This window comes from Micromesistius poutassou, assembly GCF_964030765.1.
Source record: "Micromesistius poutassou genome assembly, chromosome: 6".
NCBI lineage: Eukaryota > Metazoa > Chordata > Actinopteri > Gadiformes > Gadidae > Micromesistius > Micromesistius poutassou.
This window is the reverse complement of record NC_140276.1, coordinates 17,290,885-17,316,250: the sequence shown is the minus strand read 5'-3', so window position 1 is coordinate 17,316,250 and position 25,366 is coordinate 17,290,885. Positions and strand designations below refer to the sequence as shown.

General features: G+C 52.7%; 3 protein-coding genes and 1 long non-coding RNA gene across 4 annotated transcripts; 2 read left to right on the top strand and 2 right to left on the bottom strand.

Moving 5' to 3' along the window:
* The first annotated feature begins 5 nt into the window (after positions 1 to 5).
* Positions 6 to 9,688, top strand: pola2 (polymerase (DNA directed), alpha 2). Its single transcript, XM_084469352.1, has 18 exons — positions 6 to 375; positions 492 to 616; positions 758 to 846; positions 951 to 1,008; positions 1,240 to 1,349; positions 1,504 to 1,703; positions 2,155 to 2,243; positions 2,883 to 3,035; positions 5,147 to 5,209; positions 5,867 to 5,918; positions 6,067 to 6,191; positions 6,282 to 6,320; positions 6,756 to 6,829; positions 6,911 to 7,013; positions 7,578 to 7,684; positions 8,449 to 8,505; positions 8,594 to 8,720; positions 9,263 to 9,688. The coding sequence occupies exons 1-18, from the start codon at positions 291 to 293 to the stop codon at positions 9,413 to 9,415; spliced, it is 1,809 nt and encodes a 602-aa protein (XP_084325478.1). The 5' UTR covers positions 6 to 290; the 3' UTR covers positions 9,416 to 9,688.
* A 190-nt stretch (positions 9,689 to 9,878) lies between these two features.
* Positions 9,879 to 11,329, bottom strand: LOC311344994. Its single transcript, XR_014633648.1, has 3 exons — positions 10,733 to 11,329; positions 10,617 to 10,651; positions 9,879 to 10,506 (listed from the first exon to the last, which is right to left on the bottom strand). It is a non-coding gene; the product is annotated as an uncharacterized lncRNA (long non-coding RNA).
* Positions 11,330 to 14,388: 3,059 nt separating this feature from the next.
* LOC311345270 (uncharacterized protein) lies at positions 14,389 to 18,199 on the bottom strand (the record flags this gene model as incomplete). Its single annotated transcript, XM_084469634.1, has 3 exons — positions 17,629 to 18,199; positions 15,009 to 15,147; positions 14,389 to 14,508 (listed from the first exon to the last, which is right to left on the bottom strand). Exons 1-3 carry the CDS (start codon positions 17,673 to 17,675, stop codon positions 14,389 to 14,391), a joined length of 306 nt encoding a protein of 101 aa, XP_084325760.1. The 5' UTR covers positions 17,676 to 18,199.
* A 545-nt stretch (positions 18,200 to 18,744) lies between these two features.
* Positions 18,745 to 21,761, top strand: zdhhc24 (zDHHC palmitoyltransferase 24; the record flags this gene model as incomplete). The annotated part of the gene is made up of 3 exons (XM_084469633.1): positions 18,745 to 19,152; positions 19,849 to 20,126; positions 21,406 to 21,761. Exons 1-3 carry the CDS (start codon positions 18,848 to 18,850, stop codon positions 21,759 to 21,761), a joined length of 939 nt encoding a protein of 312 aa, XP_084325759.1. The 5' UTR covers positions 18,745 to 18,847.
* Between the last annotated feature and the right edge of the window lie 3,605 nt (positions 21,762 to 25,366).

The window sequence follows — 25,366 nt, the reverse complement described above, 5'->3', positions numbered from 1 at the left end:
CCGCATAGTCCTTCCGACTGTTTTCGCGGTAAAATGAAAACTACGGAGACTGCGTGTTTGTTTTGGTGTCGGTAGAACTAGTCATGCTATTATTTTCCTTGTGTTTCATGTTGTTTTAAGCTGGTTTCGTTTTGTATATAAGCTACATTATCCAAGTAGTGTCGGTGGACTTTGAGCGCTGGGACGAGTCGTTTCAGATCATCTGTCCTTTGTGTGATATTAGATTAACACGAGTTCTGCTGATCAAGATACTCTACTGGGTTTAAATACAATACAATTAAAACTTCACCATGTCCGAAATAAACCTCGAAACGATAAAGTCAGAGCTGGAAATGTTTGACATCGACTACGACGACGAAGCTATACTGGACAAGTGTAAGTAACGTCATGTAATGCAAAGTGGCATGCAGTTTATTAATGGATATCAACAGCAGGACTATGTTATCTGAGGTGGACTTGGTGAACGACGTGTTGTTTTCTCTGCCTCGTAGTGTTGGAGCAGTGCATCTGCAACCGCCTGCAGGGGGACCAGATCGTGCTGGAGTGGGTGGCCTTCAGCACCACCAAGAGCGGCCTGAAGCTCAGTGTGGACAACCTGGAGCAGTTCGAACACGAAGTGAGTCCTTCTCTGTTTGTACACACACACAAGACCTCTCGGTCAAACTAACGTGTGGATTTTGCTCAGAAGAACCAACTCACCCGCTAGTATCTAATGTATGAATGATCCATTTCCATGTATTCTCTGTTCATAATGCAGGTTTTGAGCAAGAAGAACAAATTGAGACAAAGCTCCAAAAAGGACGAGTCGCACAATATAACCAGAGACATCCACACACTGCAAGACCTGTATCCTTTGTAAACGTACACTATACGTTATGTTTAATAACAGCCTTGATGAGAGCCAAACGACAGCAGCTACATTGTTTTACGCCTTAACGTATTTCTTCCAGAATTAAAGCGGAAGAAGAAGAGGATAATCTTTTGGATTCTTACTCTACCCCTGCCAAGGTGCGCTCCGTTTGCCATTCTTTGCTCACACAATATTTTCTTTATTAAAGCTGACTAACTAGACGAGGGTTGGGGCGGCACTAGCTCAGGGGGTTGAGTGGTAACTGCTCCTGACCCGCTGGCTGTCGCCCTGCGCGGTCGACTCCGCCGTCGGTGTGTGAATGAATGGTTGTAAGTCGCTTTGGATAAAAGCGTCAGCTAAATCCCGTAAATGTAAATGTATGTATACAGGGGTCACAGAAACGTTCGCTGAGCACGCCAGAGCACCCCCAGTCCAAGAGGAGTGCAGCTCTGCTGGCCAGCCCTGCTCTGCTGCTCTCCCCGGCCAGCTTCTCCCCCAGGTAGCCTGCACTAGCACGGACCTAACGGGAGACGGAGGGAAAAGATCATTTATAGAAAATATAACGACCCAAAATAAAACATACACACATATCTTAATGATGATGGGAGTAAGCATTCTCGTCTTTTGAGGAAGGGCCGTCTGTGTCTCTGCAGTGGAACCCCTTCCCAGAAGTACAGCCAGCGTGGAGCGAAGGGGGAGGTGGTGGTGAGGTTTGGGTCCAGCGAGGGCTCCCCGTGGGCCGAAGGGAGCGGCCGAGGAGTCGGGCTCCGACTGGAGCTCCTGGAGGGGCCGGAGGAGTCGCTCCGCTCCAGCTACAAGTTCATGTTCCAGAGGCTCAGGGATGTGCGGAACGGTGAGATTCAGAGAGGACTGGTCTGAGCCACTGGTCTGAAGTATGTTCATGAGACGCAACAAAACCAGGGAGACCCTTGAAGTGGCTGGTCTATGAAGTCTTTGACTTTGTTATATCCATAGAACATTAAAACCTAAATGATGGCAACAAGTCTAATATTGTTTATTGCTAGAAACACACTGAATATGAACTAGTTCAACTTGTCTTGCCCGATATGCATTCCTTGATCTATGTCTTTGTTTATGTTATAGTATGCTATCAAATCATTAAGGAGAATTTTAAATGTATAAAGTGAGGAAATGTAGGGCCATGTAAACCTGAGAGGCAGGTATCAGTTCAGCGTCTTGCTCCAAAGTGCTCAGAGGCCACCGCAGACCTTGTGGATCGAACGCAGAACCAGACACCCCTGTTGTTCTAGTGGGGGTGAAAGAGTCTTGTTTTTCACCCCCAGTGCTGACGGACAAGATCGAGGAGCTGGGGGAGACGCTGCGGGCCCACTTCAACATTGAGGAGTTCTCCCCCGCCGCCCTGCCCGCCCAGGTACGCCCCAGGCCCCGTGGACCACTCCTCTACTGTGTGCTCCAGGTTTACAACACATGAGTAGCCTGGAGATCCAGAGCCACCTCTAGAACGCTGTAGGGTCTGGTAACGAGTGATGAGAACGGCCCAACTCGAGGGGCGGATTTGAAAATATCACTGCACGCAATTGGATAACACTACGACCAATCAGAGGAATACAAGGGGTGACGTATCCAGACCAGCGGAGCTAACTAATAGATAAGACTCTTGCCGTATCCAGTTGGTAAAACAGCAACGCTTTTGGCCCGCCTATACCAGATACACCGATGTGATTGGTTAATGTTCTGGGCCAGGGGAATCGGGGAGTGAGGATATTACTCGTTCCCAGAGTGACCCAGTGAGTCACTGAGCAAATTGAAATTGCGCTCTCGCCAGAACTCTAACCCTTAACCCTTTTCTGCCAAATTCCTCAACAAATATAAAATAATGTTATCGTAACATATGTTCTATATCATATAATTGTGTGTATATATATATATATATATATATATATATATATATAATATTGAAATGTATTATATTTTAAGGTGCAAAACGAGCTACAAAGGGTCTCAAAGGGCTTGTATGGAGGTCATGACTTGGGTGTTTGACCTCTTTCAGGACAGTATCACCGTCCTGGGTCAGGTGTGCTGTGACAGCAAGGGGAAACTGAACGCCCAATCGGTGGTGTTGGAGGCGGGGCCAGAGCATGGGGCCCAGCAGGTGCCTGTGGACCTATCAGAGCTCAAGGAATACTCTTTGTTTCCTGGTCAGGTGAGACACCTCCCTGTCCATGTTCAGCTATGATGATACATTATGATTTATTATTATATACTATAGGTTGAATTTCTGTCAGGCTTCCTCATGGTCCTTTTACATTCAATTATAAGTTGCGTTTCTTCCCCATGTCAATAAAGTAATTACAAATCATGGACCTGAATGGGACTCTACTCAAACCTCCCATTTCCGTTTCATGCAAAAGCAACATTCACATCAAGGAAGTTGTTTTTTTTCGGAACTAGCCATCGAATAAATCAGTTCAACCAATCACAATCGTGAGCTTTGTCATAGTCACCATAGCCAAGGTTCATGTTGGAGGTAATGACCTATTTACGTTTTCTCAACACTATTCCTATTGCATCCATAGTGGTAAACTACATTGATAAACCTATGATTATCGCTATCTGTTGTATGTATTGATCATCCATAGTGGTAAACTACATTGATAAACCTATGATTATCGCTATCTGTTGTATGTATTGATCATCCATAGTGGTAAACTACATTGATAAACCTATGATTATCGCTATCTGTTATATGTATTGATCATCCATAGTGGTAAACTACATTGATAAACCTATGATTATCGCTATCTGTTATATGTATTGATCATCCATAGTGGTAAACTACATTGATAAACCTATGATTATCGCTATCTGTTGTATGTATTGATCATCCATAGTGGTAAACTACATTGATAAACCTATGATTATCGCTATCTGTTATATGTATTGATCATCCATAGTGGTAAACTACATTGATAAACCTATGATTATCGCTATCTGTTATATGTATTGATCATTCATCTCGATGGCAGTCGGCGCTACGAGCCAATGTTAACTTGCCCTACGGTACGTGACTACAGGTTGCTTTTGAGAACAAAGGTGTGTAGTTGTATCGCTACTGTTTCGTTTAGGATACCAACTTCCCCAAAGAGTGATGGCCAACTTTTGCGTGGATAAACAACATTTTAACAAAATAAGAGCGATCGAGAAAGCCGAAGTTTGAAAGCTAAAGACTTTCATCATCGCTTGAGAAACACCAAAGCCTGAGTTTGGTTTGCAAAGTACTGCTTTATTTACCTCGGTCTACAGCCGATACGCTCCTCCTCCGTCCGTTATACGTCCTCACCCCATGCATTCAGCTCCTTATTTGGACACGTGCCTCCCTCTCCCTCTCCCTATCCCTCTCTCTCTCTCTCTCTCTCCCTCTCCCTCTCCCTCTCTCTCTCTCCCTCTCTCTCTCTCCCTCTCCCTCTTGTGAGGCGTTTGTCTCTGGACAGGACGTTCTGTTCTGGGCTTGTTGTCGTAGAGGCTCATAAGAACCATGAGAGCTTAACCTTAAGCTTAACCGTATACACTAACCATCACTAGGTTAACCCGGTCCCCGTATACACTAACCATCACTAGGTTAACCCGTTCCCCGTATACACTAACCATCACTAGGTTAACCCGGTCCCCGTATACACTAACCATCACTAGGTTAACCCGGTCCCCGTATACACTAACCATCACTAGGTTAACCCGTTCCCCGTATACACTAACCATCACTAGGTTAACCCATTCCCTGTATACACTAACCATCACTAGGTTAACCCGTTCCCCGTATACACTAACCATCACTAGGTTAACCCGTTCCCCGTATACACTAACCGTCACTAGGTTAACCCCTACGTTCTAGGGGGGGTAGAACCCCTACGTTCTAGGGGAGGTGGAACCCCTACGTTCTAGGGGAGGTGGAACCCCTACGTTCTAGGGGGGGTAGAACCCCTACGTTCTAGGGGAGGTAGAACCCCTACGTTCTAGGGGAGGTAGAACCCCTACGTTCTAGGGGGGGTAGAACCCCTACGTTCTAGGGGGGGTAGAACCCCTACGTTCTAGGGGCTGGTAGAACCCCTACGTTCTAGGGCAGGCGTCTCCGTCGGCGCTGAGCCGTGCGCTGCAGGTTCCAGCGTCGCCCAGAGGAGCAGAGCTCCCCGTGGACGCTGGGCCGAGAACCGCCCAGCGTCTGACGGAGACCTCAGCCGCTCTGTCCACCAGTTGAATGGATGAATGTGTAGACACCCCCCGTCTAGCCCCTCCCCCGGGTCTGCTCCCTCTCCTCAGGTGGTGGTGATGGAGGGGCTCAACACCACCGGACGGAGGCTGGTGGCGTCCAAGCTCCACCAGGTGAGTGATGGAGCTTTACTGGAGCTTAACCACTAGGTGGTGCTAATGGGGTCACTGGCGTGGTGTAGGATCAAGTTGACTGGTTTGGCCGGTTCATTGTTGACCGTGTCTATGTCCAGACTTAAATCAGACTTTGTTTCTGTTCTCGCCCCCTCTGTCGTTCAGCCACTGACATCTTATATTCTCATCTGAACTAGAGACTGAGGCGTGAGCTGTTAAATGTCCTCGTTATCAGCTCTGGTCAATGTTTTATTGCTCCCCCCCCCCCTGTCCCTTGTGGCTTATTGAAATAATGCTTTGTACTCTGAACTAGAGCACTGCCTGAAGCACTGCCTTTGGTCCAAACTGGTGGAGGAAACGGCCCAGTCAGGGCAGTTGGTTTGAGCTAACCTGGGTTGGAAAAAAATGCAAAAGTACAGCAATGCTGTAAACAAGCAAACGCTTGTGCGAAATAGAATGGACATTAATTTAAACCTGGACGTAGACATGGTAGAACCAGGGGTCTTAGAAAACAGGCCAAATCATTCAACTCTTTCAAGGCAACTTTATTTATATAGCACTTTGAGTCTGCCTCGTGTATGAAAAGTGCCATATAAATAAAGTTGCCTTGCCTAAAGGATATGTTTTAATATTAAACTTTTCTTGTTGTTTCGGTAGGGACTTCCCCTTCCTTTCTACACACCTGAGGTGAAGCAGGAGATGGATGAAGGTAAGCCGTGGTATCCAAGCCCTAAACACCAGCATGCCCTGGTCTGTTTGAACTAGCAGTAGACGGTGTACTCCTACACCTGTTGTACTCCTATCCCGCTTCATAACAAGCAGCTAAGACGCCCACACCAACACGTGTTTGTGTTCAGCTCCAGAGCCGGTGAGCGTGCTGGTGGCCTGTGGGCCGTACACGCCGTCTGACAGCCTGACCTTCGACCCCCTGCTGGACCTGATCTCGGTCATCGTCAGGGACCGGCCCGACGTCTGTGTGCTGGTAAACTCAAAATAATAAAACACAGACGCGGTTCTGTTGCTGTAATTATTGGACTTGTTCTTAACCCCTCCTTGTTCTGCGTCCCTCCAGCTGGGCCCGTTCGTAGACGCTAAGCATGAGCAGATAGAGGTATGTGTTCACTGTGTGTTTGGCTCTGTGGCCGCCCGTGTGTGTATATTAGACTCTCCAGATGGGCAGTGTCCTCTCTGAATGGCCCAAACCCTCAACATCCACAGGAGGGTTACTGGCACTGGCACTGCCTCAATTATCTCTTCATTTATTATTAAAGGCTTTGTTCCCGTTCATCATGACCTCTTTGTGAGTCTTGCTCATCATGTAGTGCTTCATTCTGTGGAAAGTGGGTCACAGTCGTGTTTTGAGTGGTGCTCAACAGCCACACTCCACAGGGAGTATGTCAAAAGGCCTTTCTGTACCGGTGGGGAATGTGTGCGGTTGCAGCTGGATGGTGACGGCATTGAAGCTTTAGTGCTGCGCGTTATTCGTGATTTGTCCAAACGAGTAGCGAGTTTCCAATCGGCCTACTAAAGACCGCTCTCCCCACAGAAAGCACAGGTCACGGAGACCTTTGAGGCCATCTTCACCCGCTGTGTGGAGAGCATCGTGGAAGGCACCAGAAGGTAGGAGTCACCATGAACACTTCATCCTTCATACGGAATAGAATAAGAGTGTGTGCTGACCCCCTGACCCTCGGCCTGCAGTGTGGGCTGTCGCCTGGTGTTTGTGCCGTCCCAGAGAGACGTCCACCACCACCCCATCTACCCCCAGCCCCCCTTCAGCCTGCCCGACCTCAGCAAGGACCAGGTGTGTCTGTCTGTCTGTCTGTCTGTCTGTCTGTCTGTCCCCTTCAATGTTCACAGGCTTTATTCAGTTTCAACCATTGTTTCACTTAAAGGTCCCATGACGTGCCACCAGGTGTGGTGTGATTTGCCGTTACACGCCGTTTTGGAAATCTGCAGGTGACACAGGTGGGCGTGTCCACCTAGATGAGCAGCGTTTGCTACGGTCCACTGGGTAGGCTGGAGGACTGATCCATCCAGCACACATCTAGGTGGACACGCCCACCTGTGATGTCATAAGGGGCAGATCTCCAAAACGGCTCGTAACGGCTAATCACACCACACCTGGTGGCACGTCATGGGACCTTTAACCTTGAGCTCTGTCAATGTTTCAATATCCGGTGGTAATATGTTCCACAGTTTGGTGCCCATTACTGTGAAGGATGATTGTCTGAACGTTGATTTGGGTTTCAAGATGCAAAGAAGAATATAAATATTCTGGAAGATCTCATGTTAGGTCTTTGTGTTCAGTGGCTGCCGTACAGCTCATGTGCTCTGAGTCCATCATGGTGGTGTCGTGTCTCTGCAGCGTGTGACCCTGGCCCCTGACCCCTGCACCCTGCTGCTGGAGGGCGTGGCCCTGGGCCTGACCTCCACAGACATCCTCTTCCACATGGGAGCCGAGGAGATCAGCTGGTGAGCAGAGCCCTTCAGCCCAGGTTCACGCCATGATGGTCCTCAGCTCTCACCCACTCACCCTCACCCACTCACCCTCATCACCGACTCACCCTCATCACCAACTCACCCTCATCACTGACTCACCCTCATCACGACTCACCCTCATCACGACTCACCCTCATCACCCACTCACCCTCATCACTGACTCACCCTCATCACGACTCACCCTCATCACGACTCACCCTCACCACCAACTCACCCTCATCACCGACTCACCCTCATCACGACTCACCCTCATCACGACTCACCCTCACCACCGACTCACCCTCATCACCGACTCACCCTCATCACGACTCACCCTCACCACCAGCTCACCCTCATCACCCACTCACCCTCATCACTGACTCACCCTCAATGACTCACCCTCATCACTGACTCACCCTCACTGACTCACCCTCATCACCGACTCACCCTCACTGACTCACCCTCATCACCGACTCACCCTCATCACAGACTCACCCTCATCACCGACTCACCCTCATCATGACTCACCCTCATTATGAACTCATCCTCACCAACTCACTCTCATCCTCTCATCCTTAATGTGTTCTGGCTCAGAGGTCGCTGCCCCGACCCGAGTGCTGGATGCATTCGTTGGTTAAGAACACAATATTTACTCTCTTCTCTCTCCCTCTTATTCTCGGCCTCTGGTCTGTTAAATGATTCATTAGAATCACTGTTGTTGTGGTTATGTGTAATAACGACATTGTTTTGATCTTCAGCGCTCCGGGCTCAGACCGATTCTCGCGCATCTTGAAGCACCTGTTGACTCAGAGAAGGTAAGAATAAACAAGTACATCAGAATGAGACTGGGGGGCTTTTATTTTGAAGCTGCCGCTGTATGAAGGCTCCCCTGTGGCTGTGCAGCTACTACCCGCTCTACCCGCCCGTGGAGGACATGAACATGGACTATGAGAAGTTCCAGAGCTACGGCCAGATGCCCCTCACCCCCGACGTGCTGGTGGTCCCGTCGGAGCTGCGCTACTTCATCAAGGTACCAACGTACAGACCGCCTCGTACCAACGTACAGACCGCCCCTCGTGCCGGTACAGACCGCCCTTCGTGCCGGTACAGAGGCCCACCCTGAGGGGGGCCTGTACCCTAACAGGTCCTCCTCCTCCTCCTCCTCCTCCTCCTCCTCCTCCTCCTCCTCCTCCTCCTCCTCCTCCTCCTCCTCCTCCTCCTCCTCCTCCTCTTCTTCTTCTTCTTCTTCTTCTTCTTCTTTCATCACCTCACCTCTTCTTCTTTCATCACCTCACCTCTTCTTCTTTCATCACCTCACCTCCTTCCCGTCTATCCTCCTCCTTTGAACTCTTCCTAGTTTGATCCTATTTGTTTTTGAGCTTCCCATTTCATTTTATCCTATTTTATCTTTTTACTTAAACATGCTTATTAAAGGATTTTATTTTGTGTTCCCTCTGTAAAGCGTCTATTTAGAAAAGCTATATACGTTTAATGTAGTATTATTATTATTATTATTAGCCTGAGGGGGCTTTTACTGCAACACCCTCTCCCATGTGACCCTGTCGGCTCTAGGAGGTGATTGGCTGCGTGTGCGTCAATCCCGGCCGTCTGACCAAGGGCCAGGTGGGCGGGACCTACGGCCGGCTGCTGGTCCAGCGGCGCAGCCAATCAGAGGAGGGCCCGAGGGCCAGCCCCTGTGTGGCCTGTCAGGTGGTGAAGATCTGAGGGGTCCAGAACCTTCTGGTTCAGGGAGCGCTCCGCGTGGAGCCTGAGGCCCATGGAGAGAGAAGGAAGACTGTACCTGAGTTAATGCAGGTAACAAGAGGGTTTTATATGACGTTGAATCTGAGCCCAGCCTGTCCCACGTTGTACATCAAGCTAATTGTTTCTTTTTCAATAAATTATTTTTCTTTACTTGTTTTGTTTTTTTATCGATGCCTCAACTGTTGACAACGTTGCGTAGACATGCTTATGTCTCCCAAATAATTATATCTTTGTTTCTGTAATGGCCAGATGAACAGGAAATAAATGGTTTATTACTTTCTTTATCTGATGATGCTGGATGCTTTGGTAAACCCACGTAAGTAGGAAGGTACTCTGTAATCAGTCCTACCGTTAATCAGATGAAAGCCTTTTTACTGTAAGACTTTGCTATAATGAAGGTAGAAAGCTGGTGCTCTGCGACAGTCTGTCTCTGAGGGTCGTTGGACATCAGAGGCCAGAGGCCAATCAACACCTCCAGCAGCACCAGCTGGGGTCCCGTCCACGGATACAGCTCTGCTCTCAGTACTGCCAAGCAAGTAACCATAGTGCTCTTTGAAGAATGGACGACTTCAAACGCATTGAAGTCAAAATGCATTTAAATAGATGTGTAAAAATGTGTGTGACATTTAGAGCATTAGCAGAGGCTCTTAACCGAAGCGACAACGGTTACTGCACACATTCACACCCCGACGACGGAGTCGACCGCGCAGGGCGACAGCCAGCGGGTCAGGAGCAGTCAGGGTGAGGCGTCTCGCTCAGGGACACCTCCACACTCCGCTAGGAGGAGCCGGGGATCGAACCAGCAACCATCCGGTTACCAGCCGACCCGCTCTACCTCCTGAGCTAAGGAATCAGGAGGTATTCCTTAGCTCAGTGATAAAAATTCCTATACAATGATGAAAAGGGACTTCCCATTGGTGTGATGTGTTTAATATTGTACTGCTGTCAATCATAGAAGTGGTCAAACTCATCATCCGTGTCTTCAGCCTTCTGGACCCGCTTGTCTGACTGCTCCGACAAAGACTCTTCAAACCCAGGGGCTTTATTTACCACTGGAAAGAATATCACACGTTAGAGATCGCTAACCAGGGGAAGAATGAGTCTTTAACAATGAAACGTGTTCTCTTCTATGGGTGGAAATGTTGGAACTTAAGTTGAATACCTTTTGTTTTGTCGAGGGATTCCGGTTCCTTCTCTCTGAAAGACAAACGTGTTGGAGTAACGTATGAAGATGTGATCGCTGGCAAGAGTGAAGGGACGAGCAGGGCCACTACTCACGGTTTACTCTGCGTCTCCCCTCGAGGTGCGACCAGACGTTCAATGTCCTCGCTCTCCTCCTCCTCCTCACGCTCTGAGGTCTCCACTGAGCCGTCCTCCTCCTCCTCCTCCCCGCTGTCTGCCTCTTCCTCCTCAGACACACTTTGTACCTTCATAGATCTGGAGGCAAGGAAATGGAGTTTTCCACGCTGTCCTTAGCATCTTATTTTAAATCAACGAGTACTTTATATTAGAAAACGGACACATTCACACACAAACCATAAGTTAGTAACACAGAAAAATGTCGATCTCAACGGAGAGGCGGACCTGAAGGCCGGAGTGAGGAGGCCTCCGCTGGGTTTGTTATTATCGTCCCTCAGCGTTGTGCCCGTTCTCACCTGTGTTCCTGGGCTAAGACGATGCTGTCGTCTGAATCCGGCTCCTCTGGCTGACCAGTGCCCCCTCCTCCCCCGCCTCCCCCTCCTCCCTCCTCATCCAGCTCCTTCCCATCATCCTCGGCCCTGCGTTCCTTAGGCTCCGGTTCCTCCTCAGCCCTCTCACTCTCACTCTCAGAGGAACCCGTCTGCTGCTGCCCTTCCTCTTCTCCACTGGCCTCTGACTCCTGCCCTTCATCCTCCTCTCCTCCCTCTTCATCCTCCTCTCCTCCCTCCTCCTCTCCTCCCTCCTCCTGCTCTTCATCCTCCTCTCCTCCCTCCTCCTCTTTATCCTCTCTCTGTTCTTCATCCTCAGCACTAGAGTCTTGGTCGGTCTCCCCCTGGTCTCCCTCCTCTCCCGCTCTCTCCCCGGCTGTGGTCGCATCTCTTCTCCTCTTCTCTTCCTGCTGTCCCCGTTCCGTCCCGCTTCCCTCTGATTGGTCGGTGGGATCCTCTTCCTCTTCTCCCGCCCCGCTCCAGGATTTCACTCTGAGGGTTCGGCTCTTCTCTCGGTGGCTCCCGGGTCGCTCCGGGTCACTTGGGGTCTTCTTCTTCTCCGCTCCGCGCTCAGGGACGGGCGTTCCCCCGCGTCTGCTCTGTGTCTCTGAGGGCGTCGTGCTGTCTGCTCCTCTGGTCGCTCTCTCTCTGGTCGCTCTCTCTCCTCTGCTCTCCGTCTCTGAAGGCGTTCTGCTGTCTGCTCCTCTGGTCGCTCTCTCTCTGGTCGCTCTCTCTCCTCTGCTCTCCGTCTCTGAAGGCGTTCTGCTGTCTGCTCCTCTGGTCGCTCTCTCTCTGGTCGCTCTCTCTCCTCTGCTCTCCGTCTCTGAAGGCGTTCTGCTGTCTGCTCCTCTGGTCGCTCTCTCTCTGGTCACTCTCTCTCCTCTGCTCTCCGTCTCTGAAGGCGTTCTGCTGTCTGCTCCTCTGGTCGCTCTCTCTCTGGTCGCTCTCTCTCCTCTGCTCTCCGTCTCTGAAGGCGTTCTGCTGTCTGCTCCTCTGGTCGCTCTCTCTCTGGTCGCAGCCGGGCGTACGATGACCTCTGAGTCTGACGCGGAGGCTCCAGCAGACCTACAGGGAGGAGATCTGAGTGGGTTGTCGTTGAATTGAAACACGGACCGTGGATGAGGTAACTATGGTTGGAAGAGTGTTGGCGGATTGGTAGATTATCTGTTGTTTTACGCATTCTGAGGTAAATGAAAGGCTTAGAATTAAGGTACTACTTCAGTAAGACGGTAAAGATCAGAGCAAATAAGTGCTAAATGAGTTGGTGGGTTTTGCAAAAATAGTTGTTAAACAACTTGATGGGCAGATGTCAGTGAGTTGTCTGGAGGTTGTTTATGTTTGGGGCTTTAGTAAAGAAGAGCTGTGATTGGTGCGTTGGTTCTTACTCCTGGGAGCCGCTCTCTCTGTCTGAACCGCTGGGCCGTCCTCCCTCCTTCCTCCTCTCTCCTCCCTCCTTCCTCCTCTCTCCTCGGCTCCGTCCACCTCCAGAATCCGTGCTGCCGTCACTGCTGTCTCCGTGGGAACCGGACAGACGGACTGTACACACACACACACCCCCATTACATAAGACCACAATGCCTAAAAGATGCTACCTCTGTCCAGCAAATACAAGAACTTATAGGCATGATTGTCCCCACATCAGCGACTATATGAACCTCTTCTGTGTACACAGCAGGCTGCTGTCAGACTAGAACCAGCACTGCTCCAGTAGACCACCCCCTGATGTTAACTTTCACCTGGTTTAATGTGCACTGCTCCAGTAGACCACCCCCTGATGTTAACGTTCACCTGGTTTAATGTCCACTGCTCCAGTAGACCACCCCCTGATGTTAACGTTCACCTGGTTTAATGTGCACTGCTCCAGTAGACCACCCCCTGATGTTAACGTTCACCTGGTTTAATGTGCACTGCTCCAGTAGACCACCCCCTGATGTTAACGTTCACCTGGTTTGATGTGCACTGCTCCAGTAGACCACCCCCTGATGTTAACGTTCACCTGGTTTAATGTGCACTGCTCCAGTAGACCACCCCCTGATGTTAACGTTCACCTGGTTTAATGTGCACTGCTCCAGTAGACCACCCCCTGATGTTAACGTTCACCTGGTTTAATGTGCACTGCTCCAGTAGACCACCCCCTGATGTTAACGTTCACCTGGTTTGATGTGCACTGCTCCAGTAGACCACCCCCTGATGTTAACGTTCACCTGGTTTAATGTGCACTGCTCCAGTAGACCACCCCCTGATGTTAACGTTCACCTGGTTTGATGTCCAGCTCTTGGGGCGAGCGTTTGCCTCTGTCTCTTCTGTCTTCTCCCCATCCCTCTGGGGGGGGTGGGGCCCCCCCGCCCAGCCCAGGCCCCCACCCTGAAGGCCCTGCCACGGCCCCTGGGGCCCCGCCCAGCCCAGGCCCCCACCCTGAAGGCCCTGCCACGGCCCCTGGGGCCCCGCCCAGCCCAGGCCCCCACCCTGAAGGCCCTGCCAGGGCCCTGCCCAGCCCCAGCCCCCACCCTGAAAGCCCTGCCACGGCCCCTGGGGCCCCGGGCGCCCGGCGGCCCGGTGGGGACCCCTCCTCACTGGACTCCAAGGGGGGGGGAGTGGGGGTCCGAGGGGCCCCCCGGGGCGGAGGGCCCTGCTGGGGGGGTGCTTGGGGGTGACCCGGGGCCGGGCGCGGCGGCGGTGGCGGGAACGCGGCGAGGGAAGGACGGCCTGAAGCATCATGGGAGGTGTGAGGGTGGGGCCCGGGGGAGGCGGAGGCCCAGGGGGGCGGGGCCGCGGCGTCCGGGCGGACGGCGGCGCAGCAGGACGCAGACGCTCTCTGGGGCCAACGGGGGCTCTCTAGGAGACGTTATGAAGGCAGGTTTAGAGTGTGTGTGTGTGTGTGTGTGTGTGTGTGTGTGTGTGTGTGTGTGTGTGTGTGTGTGTGTGTGTGTGTGTGTGTGTGTGTGTGTGTGTGTGTGTGTGTGTGTGTGTGTGTGTGAGACGGAGGGTTACCTCGGCGAGGGGAGCAGCGCTCTCCGGTGAAGGAGGCCGTCTCCTGCTCCTCTTCTCTCCTCAGGAAGTCGTTCAGCAGCGCCTCCATCCTCTGGAAGAAGGGGCGGGGTTTAACTCCACCAATCACTGACCAGACCAGAGCATCACCTGTCGGGACTGATCTACAGGGTGACCTTCAACACGATGACCGTTAACACACGCCAGGCGGCGCCGCTAGACTCTGAACAACGACCACAGACATGGAGCACGTGTTGCTCAGGGGCTCAAGGCAGCGGCTGATAGTTCCAGAACCTTGTTCTCTGCGCGCTGCGTGTGGTCCTTCAGCTGCTGGTGCCAGCGGGGGGAGTTCTCCTGGAGGTACCGCTGGTACTCCATCTGGGGGGTCAAAGTTCACCGGATCGTTTATGAAAGAATCCAACCGACGTATAATAATAGAGGGATTAAGTGTGCGTCATGTTGGCCCATCGTGGACCAGTGATTAACCTGCATTAATCCACACACACACACGCACACGCACACACCACCACAATAAACCTGACCCACATTCATGTAGGCCTACAAATCAAAATGTCAAAGTGTATTTTAATTTTTTTATATTCAACGGTAATCTTAATCACTTAGCAAACAAGAATGTGTGTGTGTGTGTGTGTGTACCCTACGGTCCTCATGGTGTGTGTGTGTGTGTGTGTGTACCCTGACGGTCCTCATGGTGTGTGTGTGTACCCTGACGGTCCTCATGGTGTGTGTGTGTACCCTGACGGTCCTCATGGTGTGTGTGTGTGTGTGTGTACCCTGACGGTCCTCATGGTGTGTGTGTGTGTGTGTGTACCCTGACGGTCCTCATGGTGTGTGTGTGTGTGTGTGTGTATGTGTACCCTGACGGTCCTCATGGTGTGTGTCTGCTCCACCATCTCCCTCAGTGAGGTCTCTGCTCTCTGGAAGTCCTGCAGCAGCTGCTGGTTGCGTCGCCGTGCGCGGCGCTCGCGCTCCGTCAGCTCCCGACGCATCGCCCTGCTGCCCCCCCCCCCCACAGACACCATCAGAGGGTCGCCCTGCTGCCCCCCCCCCCACAGACACCATCAGAGGGTCGCCCTGCTGCCCCCCCCCCCCACAGACACCATCAGAGGGTCGCCCTGCCCCCCCCCCCCCACAGACACCATCAGAGGGTCGCCCTGCTGCCCCCCCCCCCCCCCCAGACACCATCAGAGGGTCGCCCTGCCCCCCCCCCCCCACAGACACCATCAGAGGGTCGCCCTGCCCCCCCCCCCACAGACACCATCAGAGGGTCGCCCTGCCCCCCCCCCCCACAGACACCATCAGAGGGTCGCCCTGCCCCCCCCCCCCACAGACACCATCAGAGGGTCGCCCTGCCCCCCCCCCCCACAGACACCATCAGAGGGTCGCCCTGCTGCCCCCCACAGACACCATCAGAGGGTCGCCCTGCCCCCACAGACACCATCAGAGGGTCGCCCTGCTGCCCCCCCCCCCCCACAGACACCATCAGAGGGTCGCCCTGCTGCCCCCCCCCCCCACAGACACCATCAGAGGGTCGCCCTGCCCCCCCCCCACAGACACCATCAGAGGGTCGCCCTGCTGCCCCCCCCCCCCCACAGACACCATCAGAGGGTCGCCCTGCCCCCCCCCACAGACACCATCAGAGGGTCGCCCTGCCCCCCCCCCCCAGACACCATCAGAGGGTCGCCCTGCCCCCCCCCCCACAGACACCATCAGAGGGTCGCCCTGCTGCCCCCCCCCCCCACAGACACCATCAGAGGGTCGCCCTGCCCCCCCCCCCCCAGACACCATCAGAGGGTCGCCCTGCTGCCCCCCCCCCCACAGACACCATCAGAGGGTCGCCCTGCCCCCCCCCCCCCCCCCCCCACAGACACCATCAGAGGGTCGCCCTGCCCCCCCCCCCCCACAGACACCATCAGAGGGTCGCCCTGCTGCCCCCCCCCCCCCCAGACACCATCAGAGGGTCGCCCTGCCCCCCCCCCCACAGACACCATCAGAGGGTCGCCCTGCTGCCCCCCCCCCCCCACAGACACCATCAGAGGGTCGCCCTGCCCCCCCCCACAGACACCATCAGAGGGTCGCCCTGCTGCCCCCCCCCCCACAGACACCATCAGAGGGTCGCCCTGCCCCCCCCCCACAGACACCATCAGAGGGTCGCCCTGCCCCCCCCCCCCCAGACACCATCAGAGGGTCGCCCTGCCCCCCCCCCCACAGACACCATCAGAGGGTCGCCCTGCCCCCCCCCACAGACACCATCAGAGGGTCGCCCTGCCCCCCCCCCCCCAGACACCATCAGAGGGTCGCCCTGCCCCCCCCCCCCACAGACACCATCAGAGGGTCGCCCTGCCCCCCCCCCCCCACAGACACCATCAGAGGGTCGCCCTGCCCCCCCCCCACAGACACCATCAGAGGGTCGCCCTGCCCCCCCCCCCCCACAGACACCATCAGAGGGTCGCCCTGCTGCCCCCCCCCACAGACACCATCAGAGGGTCGCCCTGCTGCCCCCCCCCCCCCACAGACACCATCAGAGGGTCGCCCTGCTGCCCCCCCCCACAGACACCATCAGAGGGTCGCCCTGCCCCCCCCCCCCCAGACACCATCAGAGGGTCGCCCTGCTGCCCCCCCCCCCACAGACACCATCAGAGGGTCGCCCTGCCCCCCCCCCCCCCACAGACACCATCAGAGGGTCGCCCTGCTGCCCCCCCCCCCACAGACACCATCAGAGGGTCGCCCTGCCCCCCCCCCCCCACAGACACCATCAGAGGGTCGCCCTGCCCCCCCCCCCCCCCCCCACAGACACCATCAGAGGGTCGCCCTGCTGCCCCCCCCCCCCCACAGACACCATCAGAGGGTCGCCCTGCTGCCCCCCCCCCCCACAGACACCATCAGAGGGTCGCCCTGCCCCCCCCCCCCCACAGACACCATCAGAGGGTCGCCCTGCCCCCCCCCCCCCCCCCCACAGACACCATCAGAGGGTCGCCCTGCTGCCCCCCCCCCCCCACAGACACCATCAGAGGGTCGCCCTGCCCCCCCCCCCCCCCCACAGACACCATCAGAGGGTCGCCCTGCCCCCCCCCCCCCACAGACACCATCAGAGGGTCGCCCTGCTGCCCCCCCCCACAGACACCATCAGAGGGTCGCCCTGCCCCCCCCCCCCCACAGACACCATCAGAGGGTCGCCCTGCTGCCCCCCCCCCACAGACACCATCAGAGGGTCGCGGGTTTGAATCCCACGTACCGACCCCCTCCCCACTCATGACAAACCATTTCCATTGATTATTAAGGAATGCATTCTGTGTATTATAGAGCGGCTGATTGGTGTGTGTGTGTGTGCCGTTGTGTTCTTACAGGTGTGTGTGTGTGCGCCATTTTGTACTTACAGGTGTGTGTGTGTTCTTACAGGTGTGTGTGTGTGTTCTTACAGGTGTGTGTGTGTGTTCTTACAGGTGTGTGTGTGTGTGTGTGTGTGTGTGTTCTTACAGGTGTTGGTCCCGTTGGAGCTTCAAGACGTCACACTGCAGCTGCATCCTGCGCTCCTCACTGTTCAGGACGCATGAATGAATGAATTCAGAGTCTTCACCTCACAGACGGAATCACCGCCGTCAACCAATGAATGAGTCCCAGGACGTTCACTGACGTCCTGGTTACCGGTCTGAGTCATTCTGCTTCACGTAGCCGCTGCTCATTACTCAGAACTCTGCTCCAGAACACAACGAGGCGACTCCTACCTCCTCCTCAGGCCCTCCTCCCTCTCTCGTCTCAGCGGCTCCAGGGCGTCTCTCGGTAAACGAAGGCTCCAGGGCGGCCCAGGAGCCTCTCGCTGTGCAGCCATGACGGCAGGCTTTCGTTCTCAGAGATTAACAGGGATTAGGAACAGCCCTCATGATAAACCCGCAGCCACACGGGGCACAGAGCACACGACCATCTGCACCGCTTTCATTCTGGTACAAAGCCAGCGACCTTATACCATACCTCTTGTATGTTCTGTAATAGGGTTGGATGGTATTGATTAAATGACCATTTAACCCTGTATATTAACATGTTCACTGTGTTTGTAATATAATAAAGTCTCAACCTTACTAGAGGAATATTGGTCAATAAATGCTGTTGTATGCAGACTTAAGATGTAGGCCAGAGGCGTTGTTTGAAATTTACCGTCTTATGAAAAGTGGCTTTTTGTTCATATCACCAATCATTTGTAATCTATTCCGAACAAATAATAATAATTTATGTTTGAATTAATGACTCGCAGTGAAATGAAGTGAATACTTTCGAGTCCTGTTAATCAACAATTTATTAGTATTGACGTTTTATCAATCTAATATATAATATAGTCTAGCCCTGATTTAAACTCCTACAGAGCGGAACCTTTAGTGTGCAGCTGCTGGGGTCGCGGACTGAATCCTCCTGTAACACGGTCCTTCAATTCTTAAACCAAAGAACAACCGAACAGTGAAAGAAACACAACACAATCAACATCTTAAAGTCCTTTTATATTAAACTATTTAAGTGTCAGAATGTCACGTTTGAACACACCGAGCCAGCGCTTGACGAGGAGTCGTTCGGTCCGTCTGTGAAAGCGGTCCTCTGTTGTCGCTCCTCACGCCCACTGATCCCGCTGGTCCCGCCGTGCCACTGCTCCCGCCGTGTCACTGGTCCCACTGGTCCCACTGTATCAGATGGTAATTCGCTAGTACAGATGGCCAGCTTCGCCAGTAACACGTACTCCCGGGTGGAGCGGGTGTGCCGACACCTTCCGGTGGTCCTGAACACCTTCCTGGTGTTCTCCATCACCGGGGAGGTGAGCTACCTGGTCCTGGTCGAGGCGCCCCTGGACCCGCAGCGGACCCGGACGGCCTGGGTCAGCGGCTGGCAGCTGGTCCACCTGCTGGCCCAGTACTTCATGCTGGGGAACATCTGCTGGAACGCGTCGCTGTTCGTGAAGACCAGTCCGACCATCAGGGGGGTGTTCCTGGGAGGGGAGGGCATCGCCCAGGGCTGGAGGTAAACGATGCGCTCATGGTTATTATATTATTATAATAATATTATTTAATATTATTATAACCTTATTTAACCTTATTTAAATAATATTATTTAATATTATTATAACCGACCACTCTGAGGGAAATATAAGTTATAATAGGGTTTTCCTGTTGGTCCAGACACACCTTTATTGTGTGTCAGTTATCCACTAGTACTTCTATGGTTCGTTGTGTGAAGGGTCTTAGGTTCTGACTTTGTGTCCTGAAGACCTCCCAGCAACAAGGAGACAGTCAGATAGTACTCCTCCTTCAGTGAATGAGTCTCTCTCTCTCTCTCCCTCTCTCTCTCTCTCTCTCGCGCTCTCTCTCTCTGTGTCTGTCTCTATCTGTGTGTGTCTCTCTCTCTCTCTCCACCCCTCTTCTCTCTCTCTGTCTCTCTCTCTCCTCTCTCTCTCTTCACCTCTCTGTCTCTCTCTCTCTCTCTCTGTCTGTCTCTCTCTCCACCCCTCTTCTCTCTCTCTCTCCTCTCTCTCTCTCTTCACCTCTCTTCTCTCTCTCTCTGTCTCTCTCTCTTCACCTCTCTTCTCTCTCTCTCTGTCTCTCGCTCTGTCTCTCTCTCTCTCTCTGTCTGTCTGTCTCTCTCTCTCTTCACCCCTCTCTCTCTCTCTCTCTCTCTCTCTCTGTCTCTCCCCCCCCCCCCCCCCCCCTCCCCCTCCAGGTACTGCTACAGCTGTGAGAGCCACACCCCCCCGCGCTGCTCCCACTGCTACGACTGCCGGGCGTGCGTCCTGCGCCGCGACCACCACTGCGTGTTCTTCGGCCAGTGCGTGGGCTTCAGGAACTACCGCTACTTCCTGTGCTGCCTGCTGTTCATGTGGGCGGGGCTGCTGTACGCCGTGGTGATGAACGTGGAGGTCTTCATGGCCATCCTGAAGGAGGGCGTGACCCCGCACAGCCTGCTGCTGCTGCTGCTGCCCTGGATCATGCTGGTCTCAGGTGTGTGTGTGTGTGTGTGTGTGTGTGTGTGTGTGTGTGTGTGTGTGCATGTCGTAATGGTGGTCACGCACTCGTGTGTGTGTATGTTGCGTTGTTGTCGGAGTAGACGTAAGTCAGATAGATACTTTTAATAATCCTTATCTATCTGACTTATGTCACCACAAAGATTTACTCTCGCCAGGTGTGTGTGTGTGTGTGTGTGTGTCTGTGTGTGTGTGTGTGTGTGTGTGTGTGTGTGTGTGTGTGTGCATGCACTTCTATGATATTTGGATGCGTCACTTAAATGTTGAAAATGTGTGTGTAGGCAATAGTGAACCCTGGTGAAATGAAGAAGAAAGAAGACCATTGTACAGCCCTTATTATTAAAAAGGAAAAAGAAAAGTAGGATTTTGCGTTATTAACAGTTTTATATTTAGTGGTCAAATGGCGATAGGGCCTAAACTAGTCTAAGAGGAGCGTTTCCTGTGGCTGCGTGTTGTCCTGGATGTCGCTGCCTGAGGTCTGAGCGTGAATCCTTAAATGTGACATCACACCACAAGGTGTGAGTGTGATTGGCCGTTACAAGCCGTTTAGAAAATCTGCCTCTTCTGACATCACAGGTGGGCGTGTCCACCTAGATGTGTGACGGACAGATGAGCAGCGTTTGCTATGGTCCACTGGGTCAGCTGGTGGACTGATCTATCCAGCACACGTCTAGGGGGACACGCCCACCTGTGAAAACACAGGAAAAGGCCCATTTTCAAACGGCGTGTAACGGCTGATCCCGCCCACACCTGGTGGAGTCATGGACCCCTGAAGAATAAGCCCCGCCCCCGAGGCTCCAGTTCCCTCGGTCAAACGTCTACAGGGAATAACACGGGGTTTATGAACGAACGTACATAACAAACTGTAGGGGGGCGGAGAAGTAAAAGCTGCGTCACGTTTTTGAACTTCAACCGTTTCCATCTAGTTTCGACTGGCTTTTTGGATTGTCAGTGCCGTTAAAATAGCATTTATAATCGTTTACTACTTTAACGGCACCGACAATCCAAAAACACAGTCGAAACTAGGTGGAAAAAGTGTGTAGTTCAAAACGTGACGCAGCTTTTACTTCTCCGCCCCCTACAGAGTTTGTTATGTACGATCATTCATAAACCCTGTGTTATTCCCCGTAGACGTTTGACCGAGGGAACCGGGAGCCTCGGAGGCGGGACTTCCTCTTCAGAGGTCTATATGGGACCTTTAAGGACCTCCCATGCCTTGCGGGCTGTCACTCACCCTGCCCTCCGCCCCCCCCCAGGCCAGGTGTCCCCCCGTGCCTTCTCCTTCGCCTTCATCGCTGACACCTGTGTGGTGGGGCTGCTGCTGGTGTCGGCCTTCCTGTTCTTCCACGTGCTGCTGCTGCTGCGGGGCCAGACCACGCGCGAGTGGTACTCGTCCCGCCGGCCCTACAGCCAGGGGCCCCTGGGGAACCTGCGCCAGGGCCTGGGGGCCCGCTGGTTCCTCTGCTGGCTCTGCCCGCTCCTCCCCTCCCCGCTGCCCGGCGACGGAGTCCACTTCCAGGTCACCGGGTCGCTGGAGCCCGCCACCGCCGCCGCCGCCACCAGCCACCGCGCGGTAGAGAGGAGGGAGGGGGAGGGGGGGAGGGGGGGCTGAGAGACTGACCCTTAACCACTGACTGACTGACTGACTGACTGACTGACTGACCCTTAACCACTGACTGACTGACTGACCCTTAACCACTGACTGACTGACTGACCCTTAACCACTGACTGACTGACTGACTGACCCTTAACCACTGACTGACTGACTGACTGACTGACTGACTGACCCTTAACCACTGACTGACTGACTGACCCTTAACCACTGACTGACTGACTGACCCTTAACCACTGACTGACTGACTGACCCTTAACCACTGACTGACTGACTGACCCTTAACCACTGACTGACTGACTGACCCTTAACCACTGACTGACTGACTGACTGACTGACTGACTGACCCTTAACCACTGACTGACTGACTGACCCTTAACCACTGACTGACTGACTGACCCTTAACCACTGACTGACTGACTGAATGACCCTTAACCACTGACTGACTGACTGACTGACTGACTGAACCACCAAAGGCCTTTGTGAGAGAACACGATGACTTTTCAATAGTCACCTAAGAGCTTCTTACTGTACCACAGGTTTACCTCTGGTGTACCGGGTATATTATAAGAGCTTCTTACTGTACCACAGGTTTACCTCTGGTGTACCGCGGTATATTATAAGAGCTTCTTACTGTACCACAGGTTTACCTCTGGTGTACCGCGGTATATTATAAGAGCTTCTTACTGTACCACAGGTTTACCTCTGGTGTACCGCGGTATATTACCGGTAATTAAAGTGGAATATGGTAACTGTTGGTAGAAAACACAAAACCAATATTATTTTCAAGCTCTTTTCTCTTCAAAATGACATTTTGTCTGCGTCAAGCCAAAGGGGGGGGGGGGGGTCTATGTCCATATGTCTGATGCGTTATCACTTGATATTATGATTTATTTGCACTGAACATGAGTTTTTTCTTTTTCTGGCCTTGAAGATATAATGTTCAATATGCAATCAATTATATATAATTATATTATTAATATATATTGTTATCTTTGCTGGACACTTCATGAATCTGTGGTTGATTTTATTTTTTACTTGTTGATTTTGAAAGCCACATGACCGAAGTCCAATATCTGAAGACTTTTAATAATATGTGGATGTTCTTATGCATCCACTCCTTATGAATTAGTTAAATATCACTGCTTATGTTTACAATAAAGAGTTTGACATTTTAAAATGAGATGGACCGCTTTATTGTCTGTAAATGATTGTTTAGTTAATAGGAGACAAAAGAGGTGACGGGTATTCTGCCTGTTAGTGACACTGAACGGAGCGAACATTAGAACTAATATAACACACACACACACACACACACACACACACCATGAAGATGGGGTTGGTATGTATCTTTTATTATTATTTATAAATTAAATAAAAATATTCTAGATATAGAGATGTTATATTTGTTCACCAGGTGAGGCAAGCGAGGAGCCAACCTCTGCATATTCTGGAATAATTTTTTCCATTCCAACCCGAAAAGAACTAACAACGACATGCGTTCACGTACTAAACACGAACATTGTTATTGGTGTGAAGATGTCATATTTCTAATGCTTCTGGGGTTCAACTGAATTCCGTGGAGGTCATGTCTCAGACCTCTCCTCTATGAGGCTCTCCAAGCCGTTACACCGAAGCAGTGATTCCCAAACCCCCGGAGCCCTGCCGGAGCCGGTCTGTGGACCCGTTAGTACCGGGCCTAAATATTATCAGAAAAAATACATTTAAAAAATAAAATAAATTATGTCATATTTTATAACTTGGGCTATACGAGTCATCTTATTTCCTCCAACGCATAGACATAAAATCGATCAATATGCAACTAAACCACTGTTAATGAAGCGCTGTAAATGCACGTGTCTTTGCACTACTTTTGTGTTTATTTGAGCCTCAGGTGACTTTTCTTGAGTCTCTCTTATAAATTGTATTATTTTATATTATAGTATATATATAGTATATATATATATATATAGTATATTTTATATTATAGTATTGTTGAAGGGAGCCTGAGAATCGAGCATGTCATTGCTGTCGCTTTAATTGTTGTGAATATGATAAATGAACCATCTTGAAAAAACAGCCTTTGTTTAAAAATGATGTATCTTACTATTAAGGTATTAAAATGTACTACCGGTCCTCCAAAGTGTTTTTAATGAATATGCCGGATTGCCGGTTCTTGGAACTAAACAGGTTGGGAACGGAACCCCTGCACTGAAGCATAGCGCCGCGAGATTTATTTTCGTAGGATAGGTCTGGGATTCTCGCCTCTGATGGGTTAGAAGGCTCTCCTTTAGATCGTGTTTCGATTAGTCCTAGCTGTTTGCGGGAGGTTATGGTTATGGTTAGGGTTAACCCTTACCCTAACCCTAAACCTAAACCTAAACCTAAACCTAAACCTAACCCTAACCCTAACCAATCGGAGGAGAGCCATTCTAACCAATCAGAGGCGAGAATCCCAGACCTATCCTACGAAAACCAATATCGCTACCCGGCCGCCTCGCGCCCCACCCAGATCAGACAAACCGCGGCTCCCCCCCCCCCCCCCCCCCCCCCCCCCCGCCCCCTCGTGACCCGCGCATCACGGAGGAGGAGACGCTCGAGAGAGAGAGAGAGAGAGAGAGAGAGAGAGAGAGAGAGGAGATCAAAGGAAGCGACCGAGCCTTGGCGATACCCTCGCGTGCGCTCCCGTGCTCGCGGAACGTCTTTCTGCACGCGGGACCCTCCGAGCGTCCTCCTCACGTGGGTGTCGTCGGCGAGACCGGATGTCAGACGAGATGCTGAGATGCTGTCGATAACCCGCATTGATCTACCGCGCGTGGATGAAGCCCGGTCATAACGAGCAGCTCGCGCGACCAGGGACGACGCTCTCGCCTCTCTTTGTTGTTGTTTATCTCAACGGACCGGTCGACGGCCGCGGGCCGCTTCCCGCTCCCGCGGCGTCCCGCTGTGACATGTCGTTGTGAGCGGCGGGAGGCTCGAGGCGATCGGCGGCGCGAGGCAAGATGAAGGCGGCAGGGAGAGCGAGGCGCGCGCCGCTCCTCCCGCGGCTCCTCGCGCGGCTGTGCGTCGGCGGGCTCGCTCTGTTCGCCGCCACCTGGCTCGTGCACGTGTTTAACGTCACAGGTGGGTGTGAGGTGTGAGGACGGGTCGGTCCTCGAGGCTATTATTCATTCATTCACTCCGTCGCGTGCCGAGGTGCCGCGTTAGAATATGGTAATGTGGAGTAGCACGTGATCTCCGGGGCGATGATGCGCTGACGCTCGCGCGTCGCTCTCCTCCCGCAGGTCCAGAGCGGCGGTACGCGGACAGCATCCGGCTCTGGTCCCGGAGGGACCTGGACCCGCTGGACCAGGACCCGGACAACCGGACCTCCAGCCCCCCCAGAGCGGGTCGGTCCTGTGTGTGTGTGTGTGTGTGTGTGTGTGTGTGTGTGTGTGTGTGTGTGAGGGCGCCCAGACTGGGCAGACTGGCCGCTCTCTCTCTCCTCAGGAGACGATACGGTGACACTCTTTCACATGTTCATCAGATGAACTTCGATAGCCTGATAACGATGATTCATGTTAAAACAATCCTAATCAATGTGTCTAATCGATCACACTAATCAT